Consider the following 21,496-nt stretch of genomic DNA (forward strand, 5'->3'; position numbering starts at 1 on the left):
TCCTTTGAATGTTGACTTTAATGTTGGCACAAGCGGCCGTAACCAATGTCTGCCTCTCAAGGTTGCATACTTTTCTTAGAATGGTATCCCATGGTACAACTAAGGCAAGTCACTTGGATTACATAGTTTGCAAGTTCAACATTCACAATTTGTTACAACATACAGTATGTTTCCTTATAAAAGACCCTTACCCATCCTCTGGTTCTCCATGGAGACACAGACAGTCTGCAGCAGACCCTGAGAAAGTGTTTGTAGGGCCTGGAAACGTTCTATATTGACCAGGAAATGCTCATGGGGCCTGTTAGCAATATACTTCAGCTCGTTGATGTTGGTTGCCCCAACTCCAATAGCAAACACAATGACCCCTTGCTGCCTTAGCGCCTTGGCTGGCAGCGTTACGTTGTCCGCAGACGCCCCGTCGGTGAGCACCACAGCAATCTGAGGCACCCTCTGATCAGCGCGGCTACCGTTGGCCTTGGTGAAAAACTCTTCCCGAAGGACAGTAATGGCTTTGCCGGTGGCTGTGCCTCCCCCGAGCTGTGGAAGCCTGTCCACTTGCTCCAGTAGGGCCCTTTGGTCCATATGTTCCCCCAAATGGAATTGCTTCTGGATCTCATTACTGAACTGGGCCAGTCCTACACGAACCTTGTCCGCTCCAATATCCAGCCCCTCGATGAAGCTGTGGAGAAACCTCCGAACCTCCTGGAAGTTTGTAGGGCTGATGCTGCTGGAGCCATCCACAAGGAACACAATGTCAGCCACTGTGGCGTTGAGGCACTCTGGAGATTAAGGAAAATAATAATGTAATTTATTTATAAAGAATATTTTTCAAATTGAAACAATAAATACACTGTTATAGTACCTTGTACCACTTTGGATATTGGTCTCTTTGCCTCTTCTACGGTAGTACATAGCACCTGGATGAGGCTCTGGGAGATCCCCTGCAGCGCAGCAAAGTCTGACACGCTGTACACGTGCTGGTTGTGAGGTGTAGTGGCAATCTCCTTCAGCTGATCTTCGTCTGCTTCTTTGATCCCGATGGCGTACAGCGTGACGCCCTGCTTCTTCAGCTTAAGGGCATGCAGCCCCACATTGTCCATTGATTCACCGTCAGTGATGACCACGCCGATCTGGGGCACTTTCTCATTCACCCGGCTCCCTGCGCTGTCAACAAAGAGCTCGTTCAGCATGAAGTCCAGGCCCAGGCCCGTGTTGGTTTCACCACCCATATAACGCAGGTTTGTAATGTACTGCAGCATGTCCTGTTTGTCCTGGAAGGTGTTGAGGAGGAACTCGGTGCGTGGTGTGTTGCTGTACTGGACCAGACCGATGCGCACCTGGTCGGGGGCCACGTCAAAGCTGTTAACCAGCGTGTACAAGAACTGGCGAATCTGTTTGAAGTTCTCTGAGCCGATGCTCCATGAACCGTCCACCAGGAAGACGATGTCGGCCACGGCGTCTTCCTTGCAGACTGGGAGGGGAAGAAAATGGTCGTCAGCCAATGGAATTCCGTACAAGTGTCTAAACCACAAGGTTTTTGGTGCATGGGATGAGCAATGAAAGCAATTAATCAATAAATCAATCTATTAATCAAATATTATTTTTAGCGTGCTTTTATAAAAACCCATTTCTTATAACTGCCCAGCAGTCTAAAGCCCCAAAGAGTTGGTCATAATTTTGCATTTGTGTGGTATTTCTTCAATACTTCTATGTTTATGCCATTCTGGACTGTGGTCTGCATTCTGGAATGATTCAGATGTCAGGAGACAAACATGCTTACCTGTTTTTTGTGCTCCGTTAACCAGAAAACATGTTGCTATGGTGAAGATGGCCAGGAGGCCCTGTGTCCCCTCCATGTTGGAACGTTTCTCTAGTCTCTCTCCTTGAACACAAACATGGACAGATCAACTGCTGGAACACAGAAAGTTGCTGTTTATCAGATCAAGTTGTGTTGACAACAGATTCAACTGAAATGTGGTTAGATCTAATTTAAACATAGCATCCTGTGACATCCTAGCCTTCATTTATACATTTTTCTTACACGATAACAGATTATTTTGCGCTACTCATGCTCATGCTCAGGGTTGGGGAGTAGGATTACATGTACAGATACATCTGAAAAATGTCATGATTACTTCAAGGATTATTTTAAATTCAGAAAGGATGTTTTTGCGAAATAAACAAATCTAACACTTCTGTTTTTTTCAATGACATTCAAATCAGCATTGAAAAAAGGAGCAAGTTTCAGTTTGTTCTACCTGAGCGAGTCTGACCACAAATCAGAGACCAATATGATGGCACACCAAATGTGTTTGATGGATTGCGGGAAAAGAGCAGGAATGGGCTTCTGTAGTCTACAATCAAATCTATGTCTTCCAATGGTGCGACTGCTGTCGGCTTCAAAAGATGATCCAACTTGAATAAATGCTTGAAGGATGACAGCAGTGGTCTAGTCTACGGCGATACGGATATCACTTATTATTGATATCTACATAGCGCATTGCTGTGAATCACACTGCTGCTCTCTCATTTAGCTATTTGCACTTTATGGATTGTTGTTGTTGTGGATGGCTGTTCACAAATCTAGATGTGTATTTGAACCCAATAAATGTTTGAATTCAAGAAGTTAAAGCTGCCTATCAATCATTGTTTTTGAAACCAGTGGACAGCCGGTGAAAAATGTGGTCTTGCAACATCTGCATAGTGCGGATCCCAGTCTATGGAATAAAGGTGGGGCTTTTATTGCTCAATCTAATTCATGCTAATCAAAAAAATTCCATAGGCCTAATGGACACATGCTCAACCTTGTACACTTTTAATAGACTTACAAGGGACGATCTGTAGTTGCTACATCCATTTTTAGACTTATAAATTGTATGTATATGTGCCTCATGAGCTTAATTCAACTGTCACACTTGTCATGACGTTGCCCTCTTTGGGTACAGCAAGCCCCATCCCCCTCTCCCTGCCTCCTACAACTAGGCTGCTGTGGTCAGAGAGGTCGTAAATTCCTGGAAGAGATTATCTCCTCATGGCCACAGTATAGTGACAGTGTAAATTTTCAGAACAAAGGAATTTATTCCACCTCACAGAACTTGAGGTCCGAACAACATTTATGTTCCGGAGAAGGTATAAAAGATCGGTGAAGAATCCAGCTACGCACTGGTCCGTTTGTTACAACTTAGTAAAACTCATGAGAGACGGTGCGGCCACATTACCATAACACTGTTAATATAATAGCCTCAGATATGAGGTTTACATCTAATTGTTGTATAAGATGAACAAGTGCGGATGATACTGTTTGTAAAATTGTGTAATGTGATTTTGGACTGTTTAATGAAGGAAACTCCAATTCCCTTTTGAGTTTAACTAAATCAGAGGACCGCCCATGAGCCAAGTTAGGGTCGGGCATCCTGGGACAGGCCCTTTTCTGCAACTCCCGAATAAAACCCCAACTTTGAGAAGTTTTCAACAGACCATGTTTTCTCTCAATCACAAGAGGACAAAGGTTGCAGATGATTGCTGAATCTTTTAACCATACCACGTGGTTAAACTCTTAAGACTATTGATACCGACAGAATAAGAACAAGTCTTTGATATTAATTACTGGTCTGCAGCTAGGAATTCGGTATCATTGAACGACAACCGCTGAAACATGAATGAATGTCACTCTGAACTATCCACTCTAACCACGACAGAGAGAGAGAGACGGACAATTCTACAAAAGAAACAAACTTTTCAACAGTGATCAAGACGACACACTGAGCGTAAATATATATATTGATTGTAATTGTTCCCGAATGAGTGAGCGTTCATGTGCAAAGGATTAGCATTTCAATTGTTATAATTATCTACTCTGTAGTGACTTCTCAGCTGACCCCCACTTCCCCTTTCGTCTAACAAGTCGCCATGCCGGTTTAGCCCGCTAGGGCACATTCCCCTATCATTTCTTGTAAACATATTTACTTGTTTGTTTATGCACTTCTGTGATTGTTTAGTTAGTTAATAAATCAATTATTTAAGACAATTGATGTATGACTCATAGTAAAGACTGGGTTCATGCAGATAAGCAACAATTTACGAAGTTTGGAATGAGACTAACGTGAGGTAAAATAATTAATTAATTAATTAGAAGACTAATTGATCGGATATAAAATATTTGAAAAGTTATATTAGGAAATTATAACTTTGTAATCTGAATATTTTCCTTGGTGCCCCGACTTCCTAGTTAATTACAGTTACATGATTAATCAGTTGATCGCGTAATAAAGCCTACAAAACTTTGATAAAAACTAAAAGTGGTTAACATCCAGGCCCATGGCCAGCTTTTTGTCAAAACTTTAACATTTTTTATTGTTTCAATCTGTGGATTTGCCATTTAACATACATATTTCAAGATCTTCTAATGTCACCAACAAAAAGGTCAACAAAGGCCTGTACCAAAATGTAATCATTGTTCCCATTAATGCAGTTTTCAGTAGTGCTCAAAGCCTGCCATTCCATGAGCACAGCATTCATCTTTCAACTCAAATCAATGAGCCCAATCAATCCTCCATGACAACAAAATCATAAACAACAGAGTAGGGCTGGCTAATAAGTCCTTCATTTTGGGGTCATGCTCAGATAAAACAATTTGGCTAATCTAAACTTTCATATTTCCAAGTCCTATTCTTGAAGATCAAGGGGCATAACATTTATTGGAATGACTGAAATTCTGATAGACTTTTAATGTAAAAATAAAATTGAATCGTATAATTATATGTAGTAGAAAGTGATGGGTTAGAAGAAGCCTACAAAACCAACCCATAAAGTAAAATTTAACATCCCATATATGGCCAGCTATGTAAACTAACATTGATTTATCCTGCAATAGATGTCGATCAATTGGTAACATACATTTTTGGCTTCTTCTAATGCCGCTTAAGGGAAATAACTCAAAAAGTGAACTCTACAACAATAGTTACAAAAGCTCTATTTAGTACTGGGACCACTTATAGCAAGGGAAACAACTACTTCAAGGTCTCAGAGAGAGTGTTGTCACCGATTGAAATGCCACTAGCGCGCACCACTAACTCGCTAGCTAGTTATTTCACACCGGTTACATATCAGTGCCTAAATTAGATTATACATTTTTTAAATAGTTTGTGGCAATGTGGAGGTGGAGGAAAGGGTACTGTGACCATTTGTGTATCTTACAGTAAAATCAAGGTCAAACATTTAATGACTTCAGAGCACAGTTGGCCAAACATGAAGCATCTGGATTTCTCTGGGTTGCTGCTCTGTAAATTGATAGCCAATCAGTTCCAGATGCAGTGCATCAGACAACATCTAAGGTCCCTGATTGCTTGTGTGTGTGTGTGTGCGTGTTTGTGTTAATGTGTGCGTGTGTCTATGTGTGTTTGCACACGATTGCACATGCATGTGTGTGTGCGTGTGCATGTACCTCAGAAGTGTGGGCGATGACACTGGATTGATGGATTGACTGGATTGACATACTCTTGACTGATAATATTTAATTCTATATTGAGTGAATTGGCAGTAGAGTTGTTTCCATGTTACTCTAAATTGCAGTAAATTACAGTTTGCAGAGTTAAATATTAACACCGAATAGAGTAGAAATAACTCTGAAAATTGAACTCTACAACAATAGTTATTTTTACTCTATTTAGACTGGGACCAAATTATATCTTTTGTAGAGTATAATTGTATTCAATTTGAGTAAAATTTACTCAGATAAATATACTGTGTAGGAGAACCCTTTAAAGAACCCTATTTGGTTACATGTAGAAACCTTTTGGGTTCCATGAAGAATCCTTTCCATAGAGGGTGCTACATGGAAAAAGGGTTCTACCTAAAAACCAAAAAGGTTTCTACATAGATCCAAAAAGGGTTCTCCTATGGGGATATCCAAAGAACCCTTTTGAAAGCCTTTTTTCTAAGTGCACACACACACTGGTCCTCTATCACACTTTTAGGAGATTTGTGTCCATTTGAGACATTGCCAGTGCCATCTATTTTGATGTTAAGGGAACAGAATAGTTATTTTCCTGCCTGGCAGTATGGCATGTGTGCACCACATTCTAGACCAAGAGCATGTCGAAGAGGGCCGCTTATCTGAATTATTCTTCCTCGTTTCTTTCACTCCCGAACAGGATTCACCTAATGCACAACACAGCTTATAAATGTGTTTTAGGACAAGATTCAGCTAATGTACAGCACAGCCTATAAAGGTCTTTAGGACAAGATTCAGCTAATGTAAAACAGCCTATAAAAGGTCTTTAGGACAAGATTCAGCTAATGTACAGCACAGCCTATAAAGGTCTTTAGGACAAGATTCAGCTAATGTACAGCACAGCCTATAAAGGTCTTTAGGACAAGATTCAGCTAATGTACAGCACAGCCTATAAAGGTCTTTAGGACAGGATTCAGCTAATGTACAGCACAGCCTATAAAGGTCTTTAGGACAGGATTCAGCTAATGTACAGCACAGCCTATAAAGGTCTTTAGGACAGGATTCAGCTAATGTACAGCACAGCCTATAAAGGTCTTTAGGACAAGATTCAGCTAATGTACAGCACAGCCTATAAAGGTCTTTAGGACAAGATTCAGCTAATGTAAAACAGCCTATAAAGGTCTTTAGGACAAGATTCAGCTAATGTAAAACAGCCTATAAGGTCTTTAGGATTCAGCTAATGTACAGCACAGCCTATAAAGGTCTTTAGGACAAGATTCAGCTAATGTACAGCACAGCCTATAAAGGTCTTTAGGACAAGATTCAGCTAATGTAAAACAGCCTATAATGTGTTTAGGATTCAGCTAATGTACAGCACAGCCTATAAAGGTCTTTAGGACAAGATTCAGCTAATGTACAGAACAGCCTATAAAGGTCTTTAGGACAAGATTCAGCTAATGTACAGCACAGCCTATAAAGGTCTTTAGGACAAGATTCAGCTAATGTACAGCACAGCCTATAAAGGTCTTTAGGACAAGATTCAGCTAATGTACAGCACAGCCTATAAAGGTCTTTAGGACAAGATTCAGCTAATGTAAAACAGCCTATAATGTCTTTAGGATTCAGCTAATGTAAAACAGCCTATACATGTCTTTAGGACAGGATTCAGCTAATGTAAAACAGCCTATAATGTGTTTAGGATTCAGCTAATGTAAAACAGCCTATAAATGTCTTTTAGGATTCAGCTAATGTAAAACAGCCTATAAATGTCTTTAGGACAGGATTCAGCTAATGTAAAACAGCCTATACATGTCTTTAGGACAGGATTCAGCTAATGTAAAACAGCCTATACAAATCAAATCAAATTTTATTTGTCACATACACATGGTTAGCAGATGTTAATGCGAGTGTAGCGAAATGCTTGTGCTTCTAGTTCCGACAATGCAGTAATAACCAACGAGTAATCTAGCTAACAATTCCAAAACTACTACCTTATACACATAAGTGTAAAGGGATAAAGAATATGTACATAAAGATATATGAATGAGTGATGGTACAGAGCGGCATAGGCAAGATGCAGTAGGTGGTATCGAGTACAGTATATATTTTTTTATTTCACCTTTATTTAACCAGGTAGGCTAGTTGAGAACAAGTTCTCATTTGCAACTGCGACCTGGCCAAGATAAAGCATAGCAGTGTGAACAGACAACACAGAGTTACACATGGAATAAACAATTAACAAGTCAATAACACAGTAGAAAAAAAATGGGCAGTCTATATACAATGTGTGCAAAAGGCATGAGGAGGTAGGCGAATAATACAATTTTGCAGATTAACACTGGGGTGATAAATGATCAGATGGTCATGTACAGGTAGAGATATTGGTGTGCAAAAGAGCAGAAAAGTAAATAAATAAATAAAAAAACAGTATAAAAACAGTATGGGAATGAGGTAGGTGAAAATGGGTGGGCTATTTACCAATAGACTATGTACAGCTGCAGCGATCGGTTAGCTGCTCGGATAGCTGATGTTTGAAGTTGGTGAGGGAGATAAAAGTCTCCAACTTCAGCGATTTTTGCAGTTCGTTCCAGTCACAGGCAGCAGAGTACTGGAACGAAAGGCGGCCAAATGAGGTGTTGGCTTTAGGGATGATCAGTGAGATACACCTGCTGGAGCGTGTGCTACGGATGGGTGTTGCCATCGTGACCAGTGAACTGAGATAAGGCGGAGCTTTACCTAGCATGGACTTGTAGATGACCTGGAGCCAGTGGGTCTGGCGACGAATATGTAGCGAGAGCCAGCCGACTAGAGCATACAAGTCGCAGTGGTGGGTGGTATAAGGTGCTTTGGTGACAAAACGGATGGCACTATGATAGACTGCATCCAGTTTGCTGAGTAGAGTGTTGGAAGCCATTTTGTAGATGACATCGCCGAAATCGAGGATCGGTAGGATAGTCAGTTTTACTAGGGTAAGCTTGGCGGCGTGAGTGAAGGAGGCTTTGTTGCGGAATAGAAAGCCGACTCTTGATTTGATTTTCGATTGGAGATGTTTGATGTGAGTCTGGAAGGAGAGTTTGCAGTCTAGCCAGACACCTAGGTACTTATAGATGTCCACATATTCAAGGTCGGAACCATCCAGGGTGGTGATGCTAGTCGGGCATGCGGGTGCAGGCAGCGATCGGTTGAAAAGCATGCATTTGGTTTTACTCGCGTTTAAGAGCAGTTGGAGGCCACGGAAGGAGTGCTGTATGGCATTGAAGCTCGTTTGGAGGTTAGATAGCACAGTGTCCAATGACGGGCCGAAAGTATATAGAATGGTGTCGTCTGCGTAGAGGTGGATCAGGGAATCGCCCGCAGCAAGAGCAACATATACATATGAGATGAGTATGTAAACAAAATGGCATAGTTTAAAGTGGCTAGTGATACATGTATTACATAAAGATGCAGTAGATGATATAGAGTACAGTATATCCATATACATATGAGATAAATAATGTAGGGTATGTAACATTATATAAGGTAGCATTGTTTAAAGTGGTGATAGAGCCCGACAGGATGCTCTCGATTGTGCATCTGTAGAAGTTTGTGAGTGCTTTTGGTGACAAGCCAAATTTCTTCAGCCTCCTGAGGTTGAAGAGGCGCTGCTGCGCCTTCTTCACGATGCTGTCTGTGTGGGTGGACCAATTCAGTTTGTCTCAAATCAAATCAAATCCAATTTTATTTGTCACATACACATGGTTAGCAGATGTTAATGCGAGTGTAGCGAAATGCTTGTGCTTCTAGTTCTGACAATGCAGTGATAACCAACAAGTAATCTAACTAACAATTCCAAAACTACTGTCTTATACACAGTGTAAGGGGATAAAGAATATGTACATAAGGATATATGAATGAGTGATGGTACAGAGCAGCATACAGTAGATGGTATCGAGTACAGTATATACATATGAGATGAGTATGTAGACAAAGTAAACAAAGTGGCATAGTTAAAGTGGCTAGTGATACATGTATTACATAAGGATGCAGTCGATGATGTAGAGTACAGGATATACGTATGCATATGAGATGAATAATGTAGGGTAAGTAACATTATATAAGGTAGCATTGTTTAAAGTGGCTAGTGATATATTTACATCATTTCCCATCAATTCCCATTATTAAAGTGGCTGGAGTTGGGTCAGTGTCAATGACAGTGTGTTGGCAACAGCCACTCAATGTTAGTGGTGGCTGTTTAACAGTCTGATGGCCTTGAGATAGAAGCTGTTTTTCAGTCTCTCGGTCCCAGCTTTGATGCACCTGTACTGACCTCGCCATCTGGATGATAGCGGGGTGAACAGGCAGTGGTTCGGGTGGTTGATGTTCTTGATGATCTTTATGGCCTTCCTGTAACATCGGGTGGTGTAGGTGTCCTGGAGGGCAGGTAGTTTGCCCCCGGTGATGCGTTGTGCAGACCTCACTACCCTCTGGAGAGCCTTACGGTTGAGGGCGGAGCAGTTGCCGTACCAGGCGGTGATACAGCCCGCCAGGATGCTCTCGATTGTGCATCTGTAGAAGTTAGTGAGTGCTTTTGGTGACAAGCCGAATTTCTTCAGCCTCCTGAGGTTGAAGAGGCGCTGCTGCGCCTTCTTCACGACGCTGTCAGTGTGAGTGGACCAATTCAGTTTGTCTGTGATGTGTATGCCGAGGAACTTAAAACTTGCTACCCTCTCCACTACTGTTCCATCGATATGGATAGGGGGGTGTTCCCTCTGCTGTTTCCTGAAGTCCACAATCATCTCCTTAGTTTTGTTGACGTTGAGTGTGAGGTTATTTTCCTGACACCACACTCCGAGGGCCCTCACCTCCTCCCTGTAGGCCGTCTCGTCGTTGTTGGTAATCAAGCCTACCACTGTTGTGTCGTCCAAACTTGATGATTGAGTTGGAGGCGTGCGTGGCCACGCAGTCGTGGGTGAACAGGGAGTACAGGAGAGGGCTCAGAACGCACCCTTGTGGGGCCCCGTGTTGAGGATCAGCGGGGAGGAGATGTTGTTGCCTACCCTCACCACCTGGGGGCGGCCCGTCAGGAAGTCCAGTACCCAGTTGCACTGGCGGGGTCGAGACCCAGGGTCTCGTGCTTGATGACGAGCTTGGAGGGTACTATGGTGTTGAATGCCGAGCTGTAGTCGATGAACAGCATTCTCACATAGGTATTCCTCTTGTCCAGGTGGGTTAGGGCAGTGTGCAGTGTGGTTGAGATTGCATCGTCTGTGGACCTATTTGGGCGGTAAGCAAATTGGAGTGGGTCTAGGGTGTCAGGTAGGGTGGAGGTGATATGGTCCTTGACTAGTCTCTCAAAGCACTTCATGATGACGGAAGTGAGTGCTACGGGCGGTAGTCGTTTAGCTCAGTTACCTTAGCTTTCTTGGGAACAGGAACAATGGTGGCCCTCTTGAAGCATGTGGGAACAGCAGACTGGTATAGGGATTGATTGAATATGTCCGTAAACACACCGGCCAGCTGGTCTGCGCATGCTCTGAGGCGCGGCTGGGGATGCCGTCTGGGCCTGCAGCCTTGCGAGGGTTAACACGTTTAAATGTCTTACTCACCTCGGCTGCAGTGAAGGAGAGACCGCATGTTTTCGTTGCAGGCCGTGTCAGTGGCACTGTATTGTCCTCAAAGCGGGCAAAAAAGTTATTTAGTCTGCCTGGGAGCAAGACATCCTGGTCCGTGACTGGGCTGGGTTTCTTCTTGTAGTCCGTGATTGACTGTAGACCCTGCCACATGCCTCTTGTGTCTGAGCCGTTGAATTGAGATTCTACTTTGTCTCTGTACTGACGCTTAGCTTGTTTAATAGCCTTGCGGAGGGAATAGCTGCATTGTTTGTATTCGGTCATGTTGCCAGACACCTTGCCCTGATTAAAAGCAGTGGTTCGCGCTTTCAGTTTCACGCGAATGCTGCCATCAATCCACGGTTTCTGGTTAGGGAATGTTTTTATCGTTGCTATGGGGACATCTTCAACGCACGTTCTAATGAACTCGCACACCGAATCAGCGTATTCGTCAATATTTTTATCTGACGCAATACGAAACATGTCCCAGTCCACGTGATGGAAGCAGTCTTGGAGTGTGGAGTCAGCTTGGTCTGACCAGCGTTGGACAGACCTCAGCGTGGGAGCCTCTTGTTTCAGTTTCTGCCTGTAGGCAAGGATCAACAAAATGGAGTCGTGGTCAGCTTTTCCGAAAGGGGGGCGGGGCAGGGCCTTATATGCGTCGCGGAAGTTAGAGTAACAGTGATCCAGGGTTTTACCACCCCTGGTTGCGCAATCGATATGCTGATAAAATTTAGGGAGTCTTGTTTTCAGATTAGCTTTGTTAAAATCCCCAGCTACAATGAATGCAGCCTCAGGATATGTGGATTCCAGTTTGCAAAGAGTCAAATAAAGTTTGTTCAGAGCCATCGATGTGTCTGCTTGGGGGGGAATATATACGGCTGTGATTATAATTGAAGAGAATTCCCTTGGTAGATAATGCGGTCGACATTTGATTGTAAGGAATTCTAAATCAGGTGAACAGAAGGACTTGAGTTCCTGTATGTTGTTGTGACCACACCACGTCTCGTTAACCATAAAGCATACACCCCCGCCCCTCTTTTTACCAGAAAGATGTTTGTTTCTGTCGGCGCGATGCGTGGAGAAACCCGTTGGCTGCACCGCATCGGATAGCGTCTTCCCAGTAAGCCATGTTTCCGTGAAGCAAAGAACGTTACTGTCCCTGATGTCCCTCTGGAATGCTACCCTTGCTCGGATTTCATCAACCTTGTTGTCAAGAGACTGGACATTGGCGAGTAGAATGCTAGGGAGTGGCGCGCGATGTGCCCGTCTCCGGAGCCTGACCAGAAGACCGCTTCGTTTGCCTCTTTTACGACGTCGTTGTTTTGGGTCGCAGGCTGGGATCCATTCCGTTGTCCTGGGTGGAAGGCAGAACACAGGATCCGCTCCGGGAAAGTCATATTCTTGGTCGTACTGATGGTGAGTTGACGCTGCTCTTATATTCAGTAGTTCTTCTCGACTGTATGTAATGAAACCTAAGATGACCTGGGGTACCAATGTAAGAAATAACACGTAAAATTTTTTTTTTTTAAACTGCAGAGTTTCCTAGGAACGCGAAACGAGGCGGCCATCTTTGTCGGCGCCGGAAGTATACATGTCTTTAGGACAGGATTCAGCTCATGTAAAACAGCCTATAATTGTCTTTAGGACAGGATTCAGCTAATGTAAAACAGCCTATACATGTCTTTAGGACAGGATTCAGCTAATGTAAAACAGCCTATAAATGTCTTTAGGACAGGATTCAGCTAATGTAAAACACCCTATAAATGTCTTTAGGACAGGATTCAGCTAATGTAAAACAGCCTATAAATGTGTTTAGGATTCAGCTAATGTAAAACAGCCTATACATGTCTTTAGGACAGGATTCAGCTAATGTAAAACAGCCTATAAATGTCTTTAGGACAAAGGCCGTTTTGAAAATACTTTATCTATGGATTATCTGTAGATTCGACCACCATTCCCAAATGGATTCCAAATATGGCGTCCTATCTTGCAAGCCACCTAAAATAAAAATACAATTCTGACAGGTTTCCCTTTAAAAAAACAATGCTTGATGTGCTTGGGTCCAGTCAGACTTACTCCAGAGAAAAGGTAAGGGAAATGGCTAGAACATACTGTACAGTTTTTCAGTCAGAATGCGCAACAATAATCAACTCAGCAATTAAAACTGACTGTATCAACAGAGAGAGTGTGTCTGTGTGTGTGTGCCTGGTTAATGTGTACTGTATGTGTCTGGTTGTTTAAGAGTCTTATACCATTGCTTGTTGAGGCCCGATCCCAATGAGTTGAGAAATTCAGGAAACGGGGGTCCATCCTAACCGGATGCATCTGGACGTAATCAGGATTTGCAGACCCCCATTTCAAACAAGAATCGCATTTGAATGACAGTGATTGAAAGGGCGGTCTTGACATTTCATTTGTTCAGATCAGAGTCCACTGAATATACTTACATCTGGGTCTAACAGATCTCCATGCACATTTCCTTCACTCTCTGTTCTCTACCTCGGTTTATTTAGGCATCGTTCAAAGCAGTTCCTTTCCAGTCAACAGAGTGAGGTCTAAAGAAGTGGGGGCCCATTGTTTTCAATGGCAAAACATCTATTCCACTCAAAACTGTGGTCACAGATTGACCGTGAACATTCAGGCACAAGGGATCTGTTAACTTAGGGAGTACTTTAAAGCTTTCTACAGGACAATGATTACACCACCAACATTTGGTTTACCTCTTCATGACGAGTCAAGGTCAAGATTGTCTATGGTCAGAACGGTCCAGTACAATTATCCAAGACTGACTCTTTAACGTAACATATAAATCAACAATAGGGTTTCAGTGGCTGGTTTATTTCAAACTTAATTTCTGTTTGTTACCTATCAATCCATGTTGACTGTTAACTGATGACTGTGGGGTTCTGGTAGGCATCAGTTATTAACTGCTTTAGCTGCACGACTGTTCCATTAAACATCATCATCATCATCATCATCATCATCATCATAAAGCCCGAAGACGTGAATGGATCCTATTTCTTCACTACAGCTGTATGCTGTTGTTGGCTCTGCTGACAAGACATCCTAGACCTATGGGATAACCCCTCCTCTTTCTCTAAATAGAGAAGCCTAACATTTACATCTTATCACTTTTCATTTACAGTTGGTGCCGGCTGTGTTTTATACACAGACGTTGAGGCTTTAGGAGGTGTAAACAAAGAAACTTGGCTGTTTAATGTACAGAACTACAGGTCATGCTAGTCTGGCTGTGGACCACAGGGGCTGTGTTTACACAGGCTGTCACGCCTTGGTCTTAGTATTTTGTGTTTTCGTTATTTATTTGGTCAGGCCAGGGTGTGACATGGGTTTATTTTGTGGTGTGTTTTTGTATTGGGGTTTAGTAGGTATTGGGATTGTGGTTGAGTAGGGTTGTCTAGCATAGTCTATGGCTGCCTGAGGCGGTTCTCAATCAGAGTCAGGTGATTCTCGTTGTCTCTGATCGGGAACCATATTTAAGTAGCCTGGGTTTCACTGTGTGTTTGTGGGTGATTGTTCCTGGCTTTGTGTTTGCACCAGATAGGGCTGTTTCGGTTTTCGTTATTTCATTTAGTTATTTTTGTAGTTTCTGCATGTATAGTTTTCCCTTCATTAAAATATATCATGAATCATCATCACGCTGCATTTTGGTCCGATCCTTGTTCCACCTCTTCGTCAGAGGAGGAGATAGAAGAGAGCCATTACACAGGCAGCCCAATTCAGATCTTATGTCAATTATTTCCATATCTGATACCTATCTGATCTTGTCCCTAATGTGTAAACAACAACAACAAAAAACACATGGAATCTGATCTTTTGACTTATGATTTACTGTATACCACCACCATACTGTATGTGGATCTCAATCCTGACACAATTCTGATGGTACATATGTGACCTCAGTCTAGATGCTCAAATCAGAACTGATTTACTCTGAGGTGTTCCTTTTTTTGGACATGACCTGCCATTACCATGGCAACCACCCCAACATTTTAACTTCTACATGATCGGTGTCCCTATACTGGGACGGTTGAGCTAACGTGCGCTAATGTGATTTGCATGACAGCAAACTTTCCAGGACATAGACATGTCTTATATGGGATTAAAGCTTACATTTTTGTTAATCTAACACACTGTCCAATTTACAGTAGCTATTACAGTGAAAAAATACCATGCTATAGTTTGAGGAGAGTGCACAACAACAAAACGTTTATCCCAGCAACTGGTTTGATATATTCACCTCTGAAGGTAAATAATGACTTACATTCAGTAATCTGGCTCTGATTTGTCATCCTGATGGTCCCAGAGATAAAATGTAGCATAGTCGTGTTTGATCAAATCTATTTTTATATTCAAATGTAGGAACTGTGTTCTACACTTTGAACCCCTGCTTTCTCTGGCTCCACATCCACCCCGCCCGGACATCTACTTCAGAGGCTACATCTGTGTGAATGAGCAAATCTGATATGGGTCAAATGTCTGGACACAGACACTCAAAAAAAGATTGGATATGGAAAAAAAATGTGAATTGTGTTCTTTGGGTAGCTGTGTGAACACAGTCAGTTTGTTTACACAGCCAGAGTGTTTCTCAAAAGGCTTTCTACAGGGGGAGTGGCAGCAGCTTTTCCAGAAAACCACTATCACAGCTCATTTCAATCATATTGACAATTCAGAAGCCTGTGAAACTGTTCCTGTTTAAAAAATATATGTTCTTATAGATTCTTATTTGTCATGTAGCTGAGTTAGATCACCTTGGCAGCAGTGGTTTCTGCAGTCTTACTGTTATTCACAATGTGGCGGTTGGTGAGTGATGCAGTTGACATCTATCAGTGGCTGAGGTTTCAACAAACCAATGTTGCAGATTTAAGTAATGTAGTGTTGGCTACAATAGTGTTGCCATGCAGTACAGTAACAACCGCAGTAATTACACAGTATTAATAACATTGTACTGTGTGACCTTGATCATCAATAGAACAGAACACTACACTGAATTCATATTGTAATGATCACATTGTACCAGATTGCTTAACTATAACAATATGTAAGGCTACTTGAACCATAAGCAGTTGGAGTAGCACTGATTAGATGTTATTGCTCGGCTGTTATTGGCTTCAAACTTAGCACACTTCTCTGATTTGGCTGTGATATGATGCAGTACATCTGAGAAATTAAGTCAGGGCACTTATTGATGTGGCTGTTGTGGTTTGCATGTCATTGAAGACTAAAAACGGTATTGTTTGTGTTGCAAACTTTTGACAGACATATATGTGGCTTTGGCAAGATCAAGTCTGAGCCTGGGGATGAAACAATTACACATTGCCCTAAATGGTCTGAAAGGCCATTTCCCGTTAATTGGCTCTGTCCTGTGTATTAAGCGGAAATCCCCATTATGATATTCCACAACAAATGAAGGGTGCACGTCCATGGGCATTGTGATGCAGACTGACACAACAAGAAGAGAACACTGTGTTTATCCTGAAAGGAAATAGAGCAACACTGAACGATATAATGAGAAAGTATCCAAACTTGGTCATAACAAAAGTATCCCGTCTAAATGAAAAGGTTATTTGGAAAGACAGGTGGAGGGCAGGGCAGAATAATGGTTACAGGTGCAGGATCTTAATTTCACCAGTTTCTCACAACAGGAAAGAATCCTACAGCAAAAGGAAATGTGAATTATTGTGTGGGTTATAATGAATGGATTTGATGAGGAGCCTTTATGTGGTGTCAAAGAAGGCGTGACAGAACCTGTAAACACACCTGGAGCAATTTCCTGAACATGAAAAAAATATTTGCCCCAACAGCAATATAAACAGGAAACCATAAACAGTCACTAGATGGTCTGGTCTCTGGGTTGGACCTACTGATGGATGTATTCACTCTGCTCTGTGTGTGTGTGTGTGTGTGTGTGTGTGTGTGTGTGTGTGTGTGTGTGTGTGCAGCACCTATAAACTGTATAGGATGTGAAGCACCTATTACATTTACATTACATTACATTTAAGTCATTTAGCAGACGCTCTTATCCAGAGCGACTTACAAATTGGTGCGTTCACCTTAAGACATCCAGTGGAACAGCCACTTTACAATAGTGCATCTAAATATTTTAAGGGGGGGGGTGAGAAGGATTACTTTATCCTATCCTAGGTATTCCTGAAAGAGGTGGGGTTTCAGGTGTCTCCGGAAGGTGGTGACTCCGCTGTCCTGGCGTCGTGAGGGAGTTTGTTCCACCATTGGGGGCCAGAGCAGCGAACAGTTTTGACTGGGCTGCGCAGGAACTGTACTTCCTCAGTGGTAGGGAGGCGAGCAGGCCAGAGGTGGATGAACGCAGTGCCCTTGTTTGGGTGTAGGGCCTGATCAGAGCCTGGAGGTACTGAGGTGCCGTTCCCCTCACAGCTCCGTAGGCAAGCACCATGGTCTTGTAGCGGATGCGAGCTTCAACTGGAAGCCAGTGGAGAGAGCGGAGGAGCGGGGTGACGTGAGAGAACTTGGGAAGGTTGAACACCAGACGGGCTGCGGCGTTCTGGATGAGTTGTAGGGGTTTAATGGCACAGGCAGGGAGCCCAGCCAACAGCGAGTTGCAGTAATCCAGACGGGAGATGACAAGTGCCTGGATTAGGACCTGCGCTGCTTCCTGTGTGAGGCAGGGTCGTACTCTGCGGATGTTGTAGAGCATGAACCTACAAGAACGGGCCACCGCCTTGATGTTAGTTGAGAACGACAGGGTGTTGTCCAGGATCACGCCAAGGTTCTTAGCGCTCTGGGAGGAGGACACAATGGAGTTGTCAACCGTGATGGCGAGATCATGGAATGGGCAGTCCTTCCCCGGGAGGAAGAGCAGCTCCGTCTTGCCGAGGTTCAGCTTGAGGTGGTGATCCGTCATCCACACTGATAATGTCTGCCAGACATGCAGAGATGCGATTCGCCACCTGATCATCAGAAGGGGGAAAGGAGAAGATTAATTGTGTGTCGTCTGCATAGCAATGATAGGAGAGACCATGTGAGGTTATGACAGAGCCAAGTGACTTGGTGTATAGCGAGAATAGGAGAGGGCCTAGAACAGAGCCCTGGGGGACGCCAGTGGTGAGAGCGCGTGGTGAGGAGACAGATTCTCGCCACGCCACCTGGTAGGAGCGACCTGTCAGGTAGGACGCAATCCAAGGGTGGGCCGCGCCGGAGATGCCCAACTCGGAGAGGGTGGAGAGGAGGATCTGATGGTTCACAGTATCGAAGGCAGCCGATAGGTCTAGAAGGATGAGAGCAGAGGAGAGAGAGTTAGCTTTAGCAGTGCGGAGGGCCTCCGTGATACAGAGAAGAGCAGTCTCAGTTGAATGACTAGTCTTGAAACCTGACTGATTTCGATCAAGAAGGTCATTCTGAGAGAGATAGCGGGAGAGCTGGCCAAGGACGGCACGTTCAAGAGTTTTGGAGAGAAAAGAAAGAAGGGATACTGGTCTGTAGTTGTTGACATCGGAGGGATCGAGTGTAGGTTTTTTCAGAAGGGGTGCAACTCTCGCTCTCTTGAAGACAGAAGGGACGTAGCCAGCAGTCAGGGATGAGTTGATGAGCGAGGTGAGGTAAGAGAGAAGGTCTCCGGAAATGGTCTGGAGAAGAGAGGAGGGAATAGGGTCAAGCGGGCAGGTTGTTGGGCGGCCGGCCGTCACAAGACGCGAGATTTCATCTGGAGAGAGAGGGGGAAAGAGGTCAGAGCACAGGGTAGGGCAGTGTGAGCAGAACCAGCGGTGTCGTTTGACTTAGCAAACGAGGATCGGATGTCGTCGACCTTCTTTTCAAAATGGTTGACGAAGTCATCTGCAGAGAGGGAGGAGGGGGAGGGGAGGAGGATTCAGGAGGGAGGAGAAGGTGGCAAAGAGCTTCCTAGGGTTAGAGGCAGATGCTTGGAATTTAGAGTGGTAGAAAGTGGCTTTAGCAGCAGAGACAGAAGAGGAAAATGTAGAGAGGAGGGAGTGAAAGGATGCCAGGTCCGCAGGAGGCGAGTTTTCCTCCATTTCCGCTCGGCTGCCCGGAGCCCTGTTCTGTGAGCTCGCAATGAGTCGTCGAGCCACGGAGCAGGAGGGAGGACCGAGCCGGCCTGGAGGATAGGGGACATAGAGAATCAAGGGATGCAGAAAGGGAGGAGAGGAGGGTTGAGGAGGCAGAATCAGGAGATAGGTTGGAGAAGGTTTGAGCAGAGGGAAGAGATGATAGGATGGAAGAGGAGAGAGTAGCGGGGGAGAGAGAGCGAAGATTGGGACGGCGCGATACCATCCGAGTAGGGGCAGTGTGGGAAGTGTTGGATGAGAGCAAGAGGGAAAAGGATACAAGGTAGTGGTCGGAGACTTGGAGGGGAGTTGCAGTGAGGTTAGTGGAAGAACAGCATCTAGTAAAGATGAGGTCGAGCGTATTGCCTGCCTTGTGAGTAGAGGGGGAAGGTGAGAGGGTGAGGTCAAAAGAGGAGAGGAGTGGAAAGAAGGAGGCAGAGAGGAATGAGTCAAAGGTAGACGTGGGGAGGTTAAAGTCGCCCAGAACTGTGAGAGGTGAGCCGTCCTCAGGAAAGGAGCTTATCAAGGCATCAAGCTCATTGATGAACTCTCCGAGGGAACCTGGAGGGCGATAAATGATAAGGATGTTAAGCTTGAAAGGGCTGGTAACTGTGACAGCATGGAATTCAAAGGAGGCGATAGACAGATGGGTAAGGGGAGAAAGAGAGAATGACCACTTGGGAGAGATGAGGATCCCGGTAACCTATAAACTGTGCTTGACTGTGTTTATCTGGTCAGACGAAGACTCAACATCGTGTCTTGAGTTTACAACCAGCATCACAAACATTGTACCTGCTCAACCTCAATCCTTGATTCATGGTTTCCTGGAAAGTCAAACTATGGAGTAAAACAAAATAATGTACCATCTTTGAGTGCTGGCTGCCTTTATTCATAAAGCATTGTGGGGGGCTCATCTAAAATCCAGAATCAAACGTGTGGACATTCATCTGGGCCAAAGAACAATCACACTGTCTTAAAAAAACAGTTTTCCCAAATTAACCCTCTGTAGAAAAGGTTCTACAAGGAACCTAAAAGTGTTGGCTTCAATAGTTTTTACCTGGAACCAAAAAGGGTTCTTCAAATAGTCATTCTATGGGGACAGCCGATGAACCCTTTGAGGTTTTAGATATACACTGTTAGAAAACAAGACATCACAATATGCTAACACCCCAGCATCATAAGGTGCTAACATCCCAGCATCATAAGGTGCTAACATCCCAGCATCATAAGGTACTAACATCCCAGAATCATAAGGTGCTAACATCCCAGCATCATAAGGTACTAACATCCCAGAATCATAAGGTACTAACATCCCAGCATCATAAGGTGCTAACATCCCAGCAGCATAAGGTGCTAAAATCCCAGCATCATAAGGTACTAACATCCCAGCATCATAAGGTGCTAACATCCCAGCATCATAAGGTACTAACATCCCAGCATCATAAGGTACTAACATCCCAGCATCATAAGGTGCTAACATCCCAGCATCATAAGGTACTAACATCCCAGCATCATAAGGTACTAACATCCCAGCATCATAAGGTACTAACATCCCAGCATCATAAGGTGCTAACATCCCAGAATCATAAGGTGCTAACACCCCAGCATCATAAGGTACTAACATCCCAGCATCATAAGGTGCTAACATCCCAGAATCATAAGGTGCTAACATCCCAGCATCATAAGGTACTAACATCCCAGCATCATAAGGTACTAACATCCCAGCATCATAAGGTGCTAACATCCCAGCATCATAAGGTGCTAACATCCCAGCATCATAAGGTGCTAACATCCCAGCATCATAAGACATCCCAGAATCATAAGGTGCTAACATCCCAGAATCATAAGGTACTAACATCCCAGAATCATAAGGTGCTAACATCCCAGCATCATAAGGTGCTAACATCCCAGCATCATAAGGTGCTAACATCCCAGCATCATAAGACATCCCAGAATCATAAGGTGCTAACATCCCAGAATCATAAGGTACTAACATCCCAGAATCATAAGGTACTAACACCCCAGCATCATAAGGTGCTAACATCCCAGAATCATAAGGTACTAACATCCCAGAATCATAAGGTACTAACACCCCAGCATCATAAGGTGCTAACATCCCAGAATCATAAGGTGCTAACATCCCAGAATCATAAGGTGCTAACATCCCAGAATCATAAGGTGCTAACATCCCAGCATCATAAGGTGCTAACATCCCAGAATCATAAGGTGCTAACATCCCAGAATCATAAGGTACTAACATCCCAGAATCATAAGGTACTAACATCCCAGAATCATAAGGTACTAACACCCCAGCATCATAAGGTGCTAACATCCCAGCATCATAAGGTGCTAACATCCCAGCATCATAAGGTACTAACATCCCAGCATCATAAGGT

At 43.7% G+C, this 21,496-nt stretch overlaps 1 protein-coding gene across 3 annotated transcripts in view; it reads right to left on the reverse strand.

The window, feature by feature from the left end:
- The window catches only part of col6a4a (collagen, type VI, alpha 4a), a 47,054-nt gene that overhangs the window by 23,625 nt on the left and 1,933 nt on the right, over nucleotides 1-21,496 (reverse strand). For all 3 annotated transcript variants that reach the window (XR_010465729.1, XM_065027679.1, XM_065027678.1), the window contains exons 2-4: nucleotides 1,781-1,882; nucleotides 863-1,471; nucleotides 192-779 (exon numbers count right to left, since the gene is read on the reverse strand). Coding sequence is in view for 2 of the 3 variants with exons in the window: in XM_065027679.1 (XP_064883751.1) it covers nucleotides 192-779; nucleotides 863-1,471; nucleotides 1,781-1,856 (1,273 nt within the window). In the remaining variant the exon portion in view is untranslated. The remainder of the gene's footprint in view (nucleotides 1-191; nucleotides 780-862; nucleotides 1,472-1,780; nucleotides 1,883-21,496) is intronic.

Source organism: Oncorhynchus nerka, linkage group LG14 (genome assembly GCF_034236695.1).
Source record: "Oncorhynchus nerka isolate Pitt River linkage group LG14, Oner_Uvic_2.0, whole genome shotgun sequence".
In the NCBI taxonomy this organism is placed as follows: Eukaryota; Metazoa; Chordata; class Actinopteri; order Salmoniformes; family Salmonidae; genus Oncorhynchus; species Oncorhynchus nerka.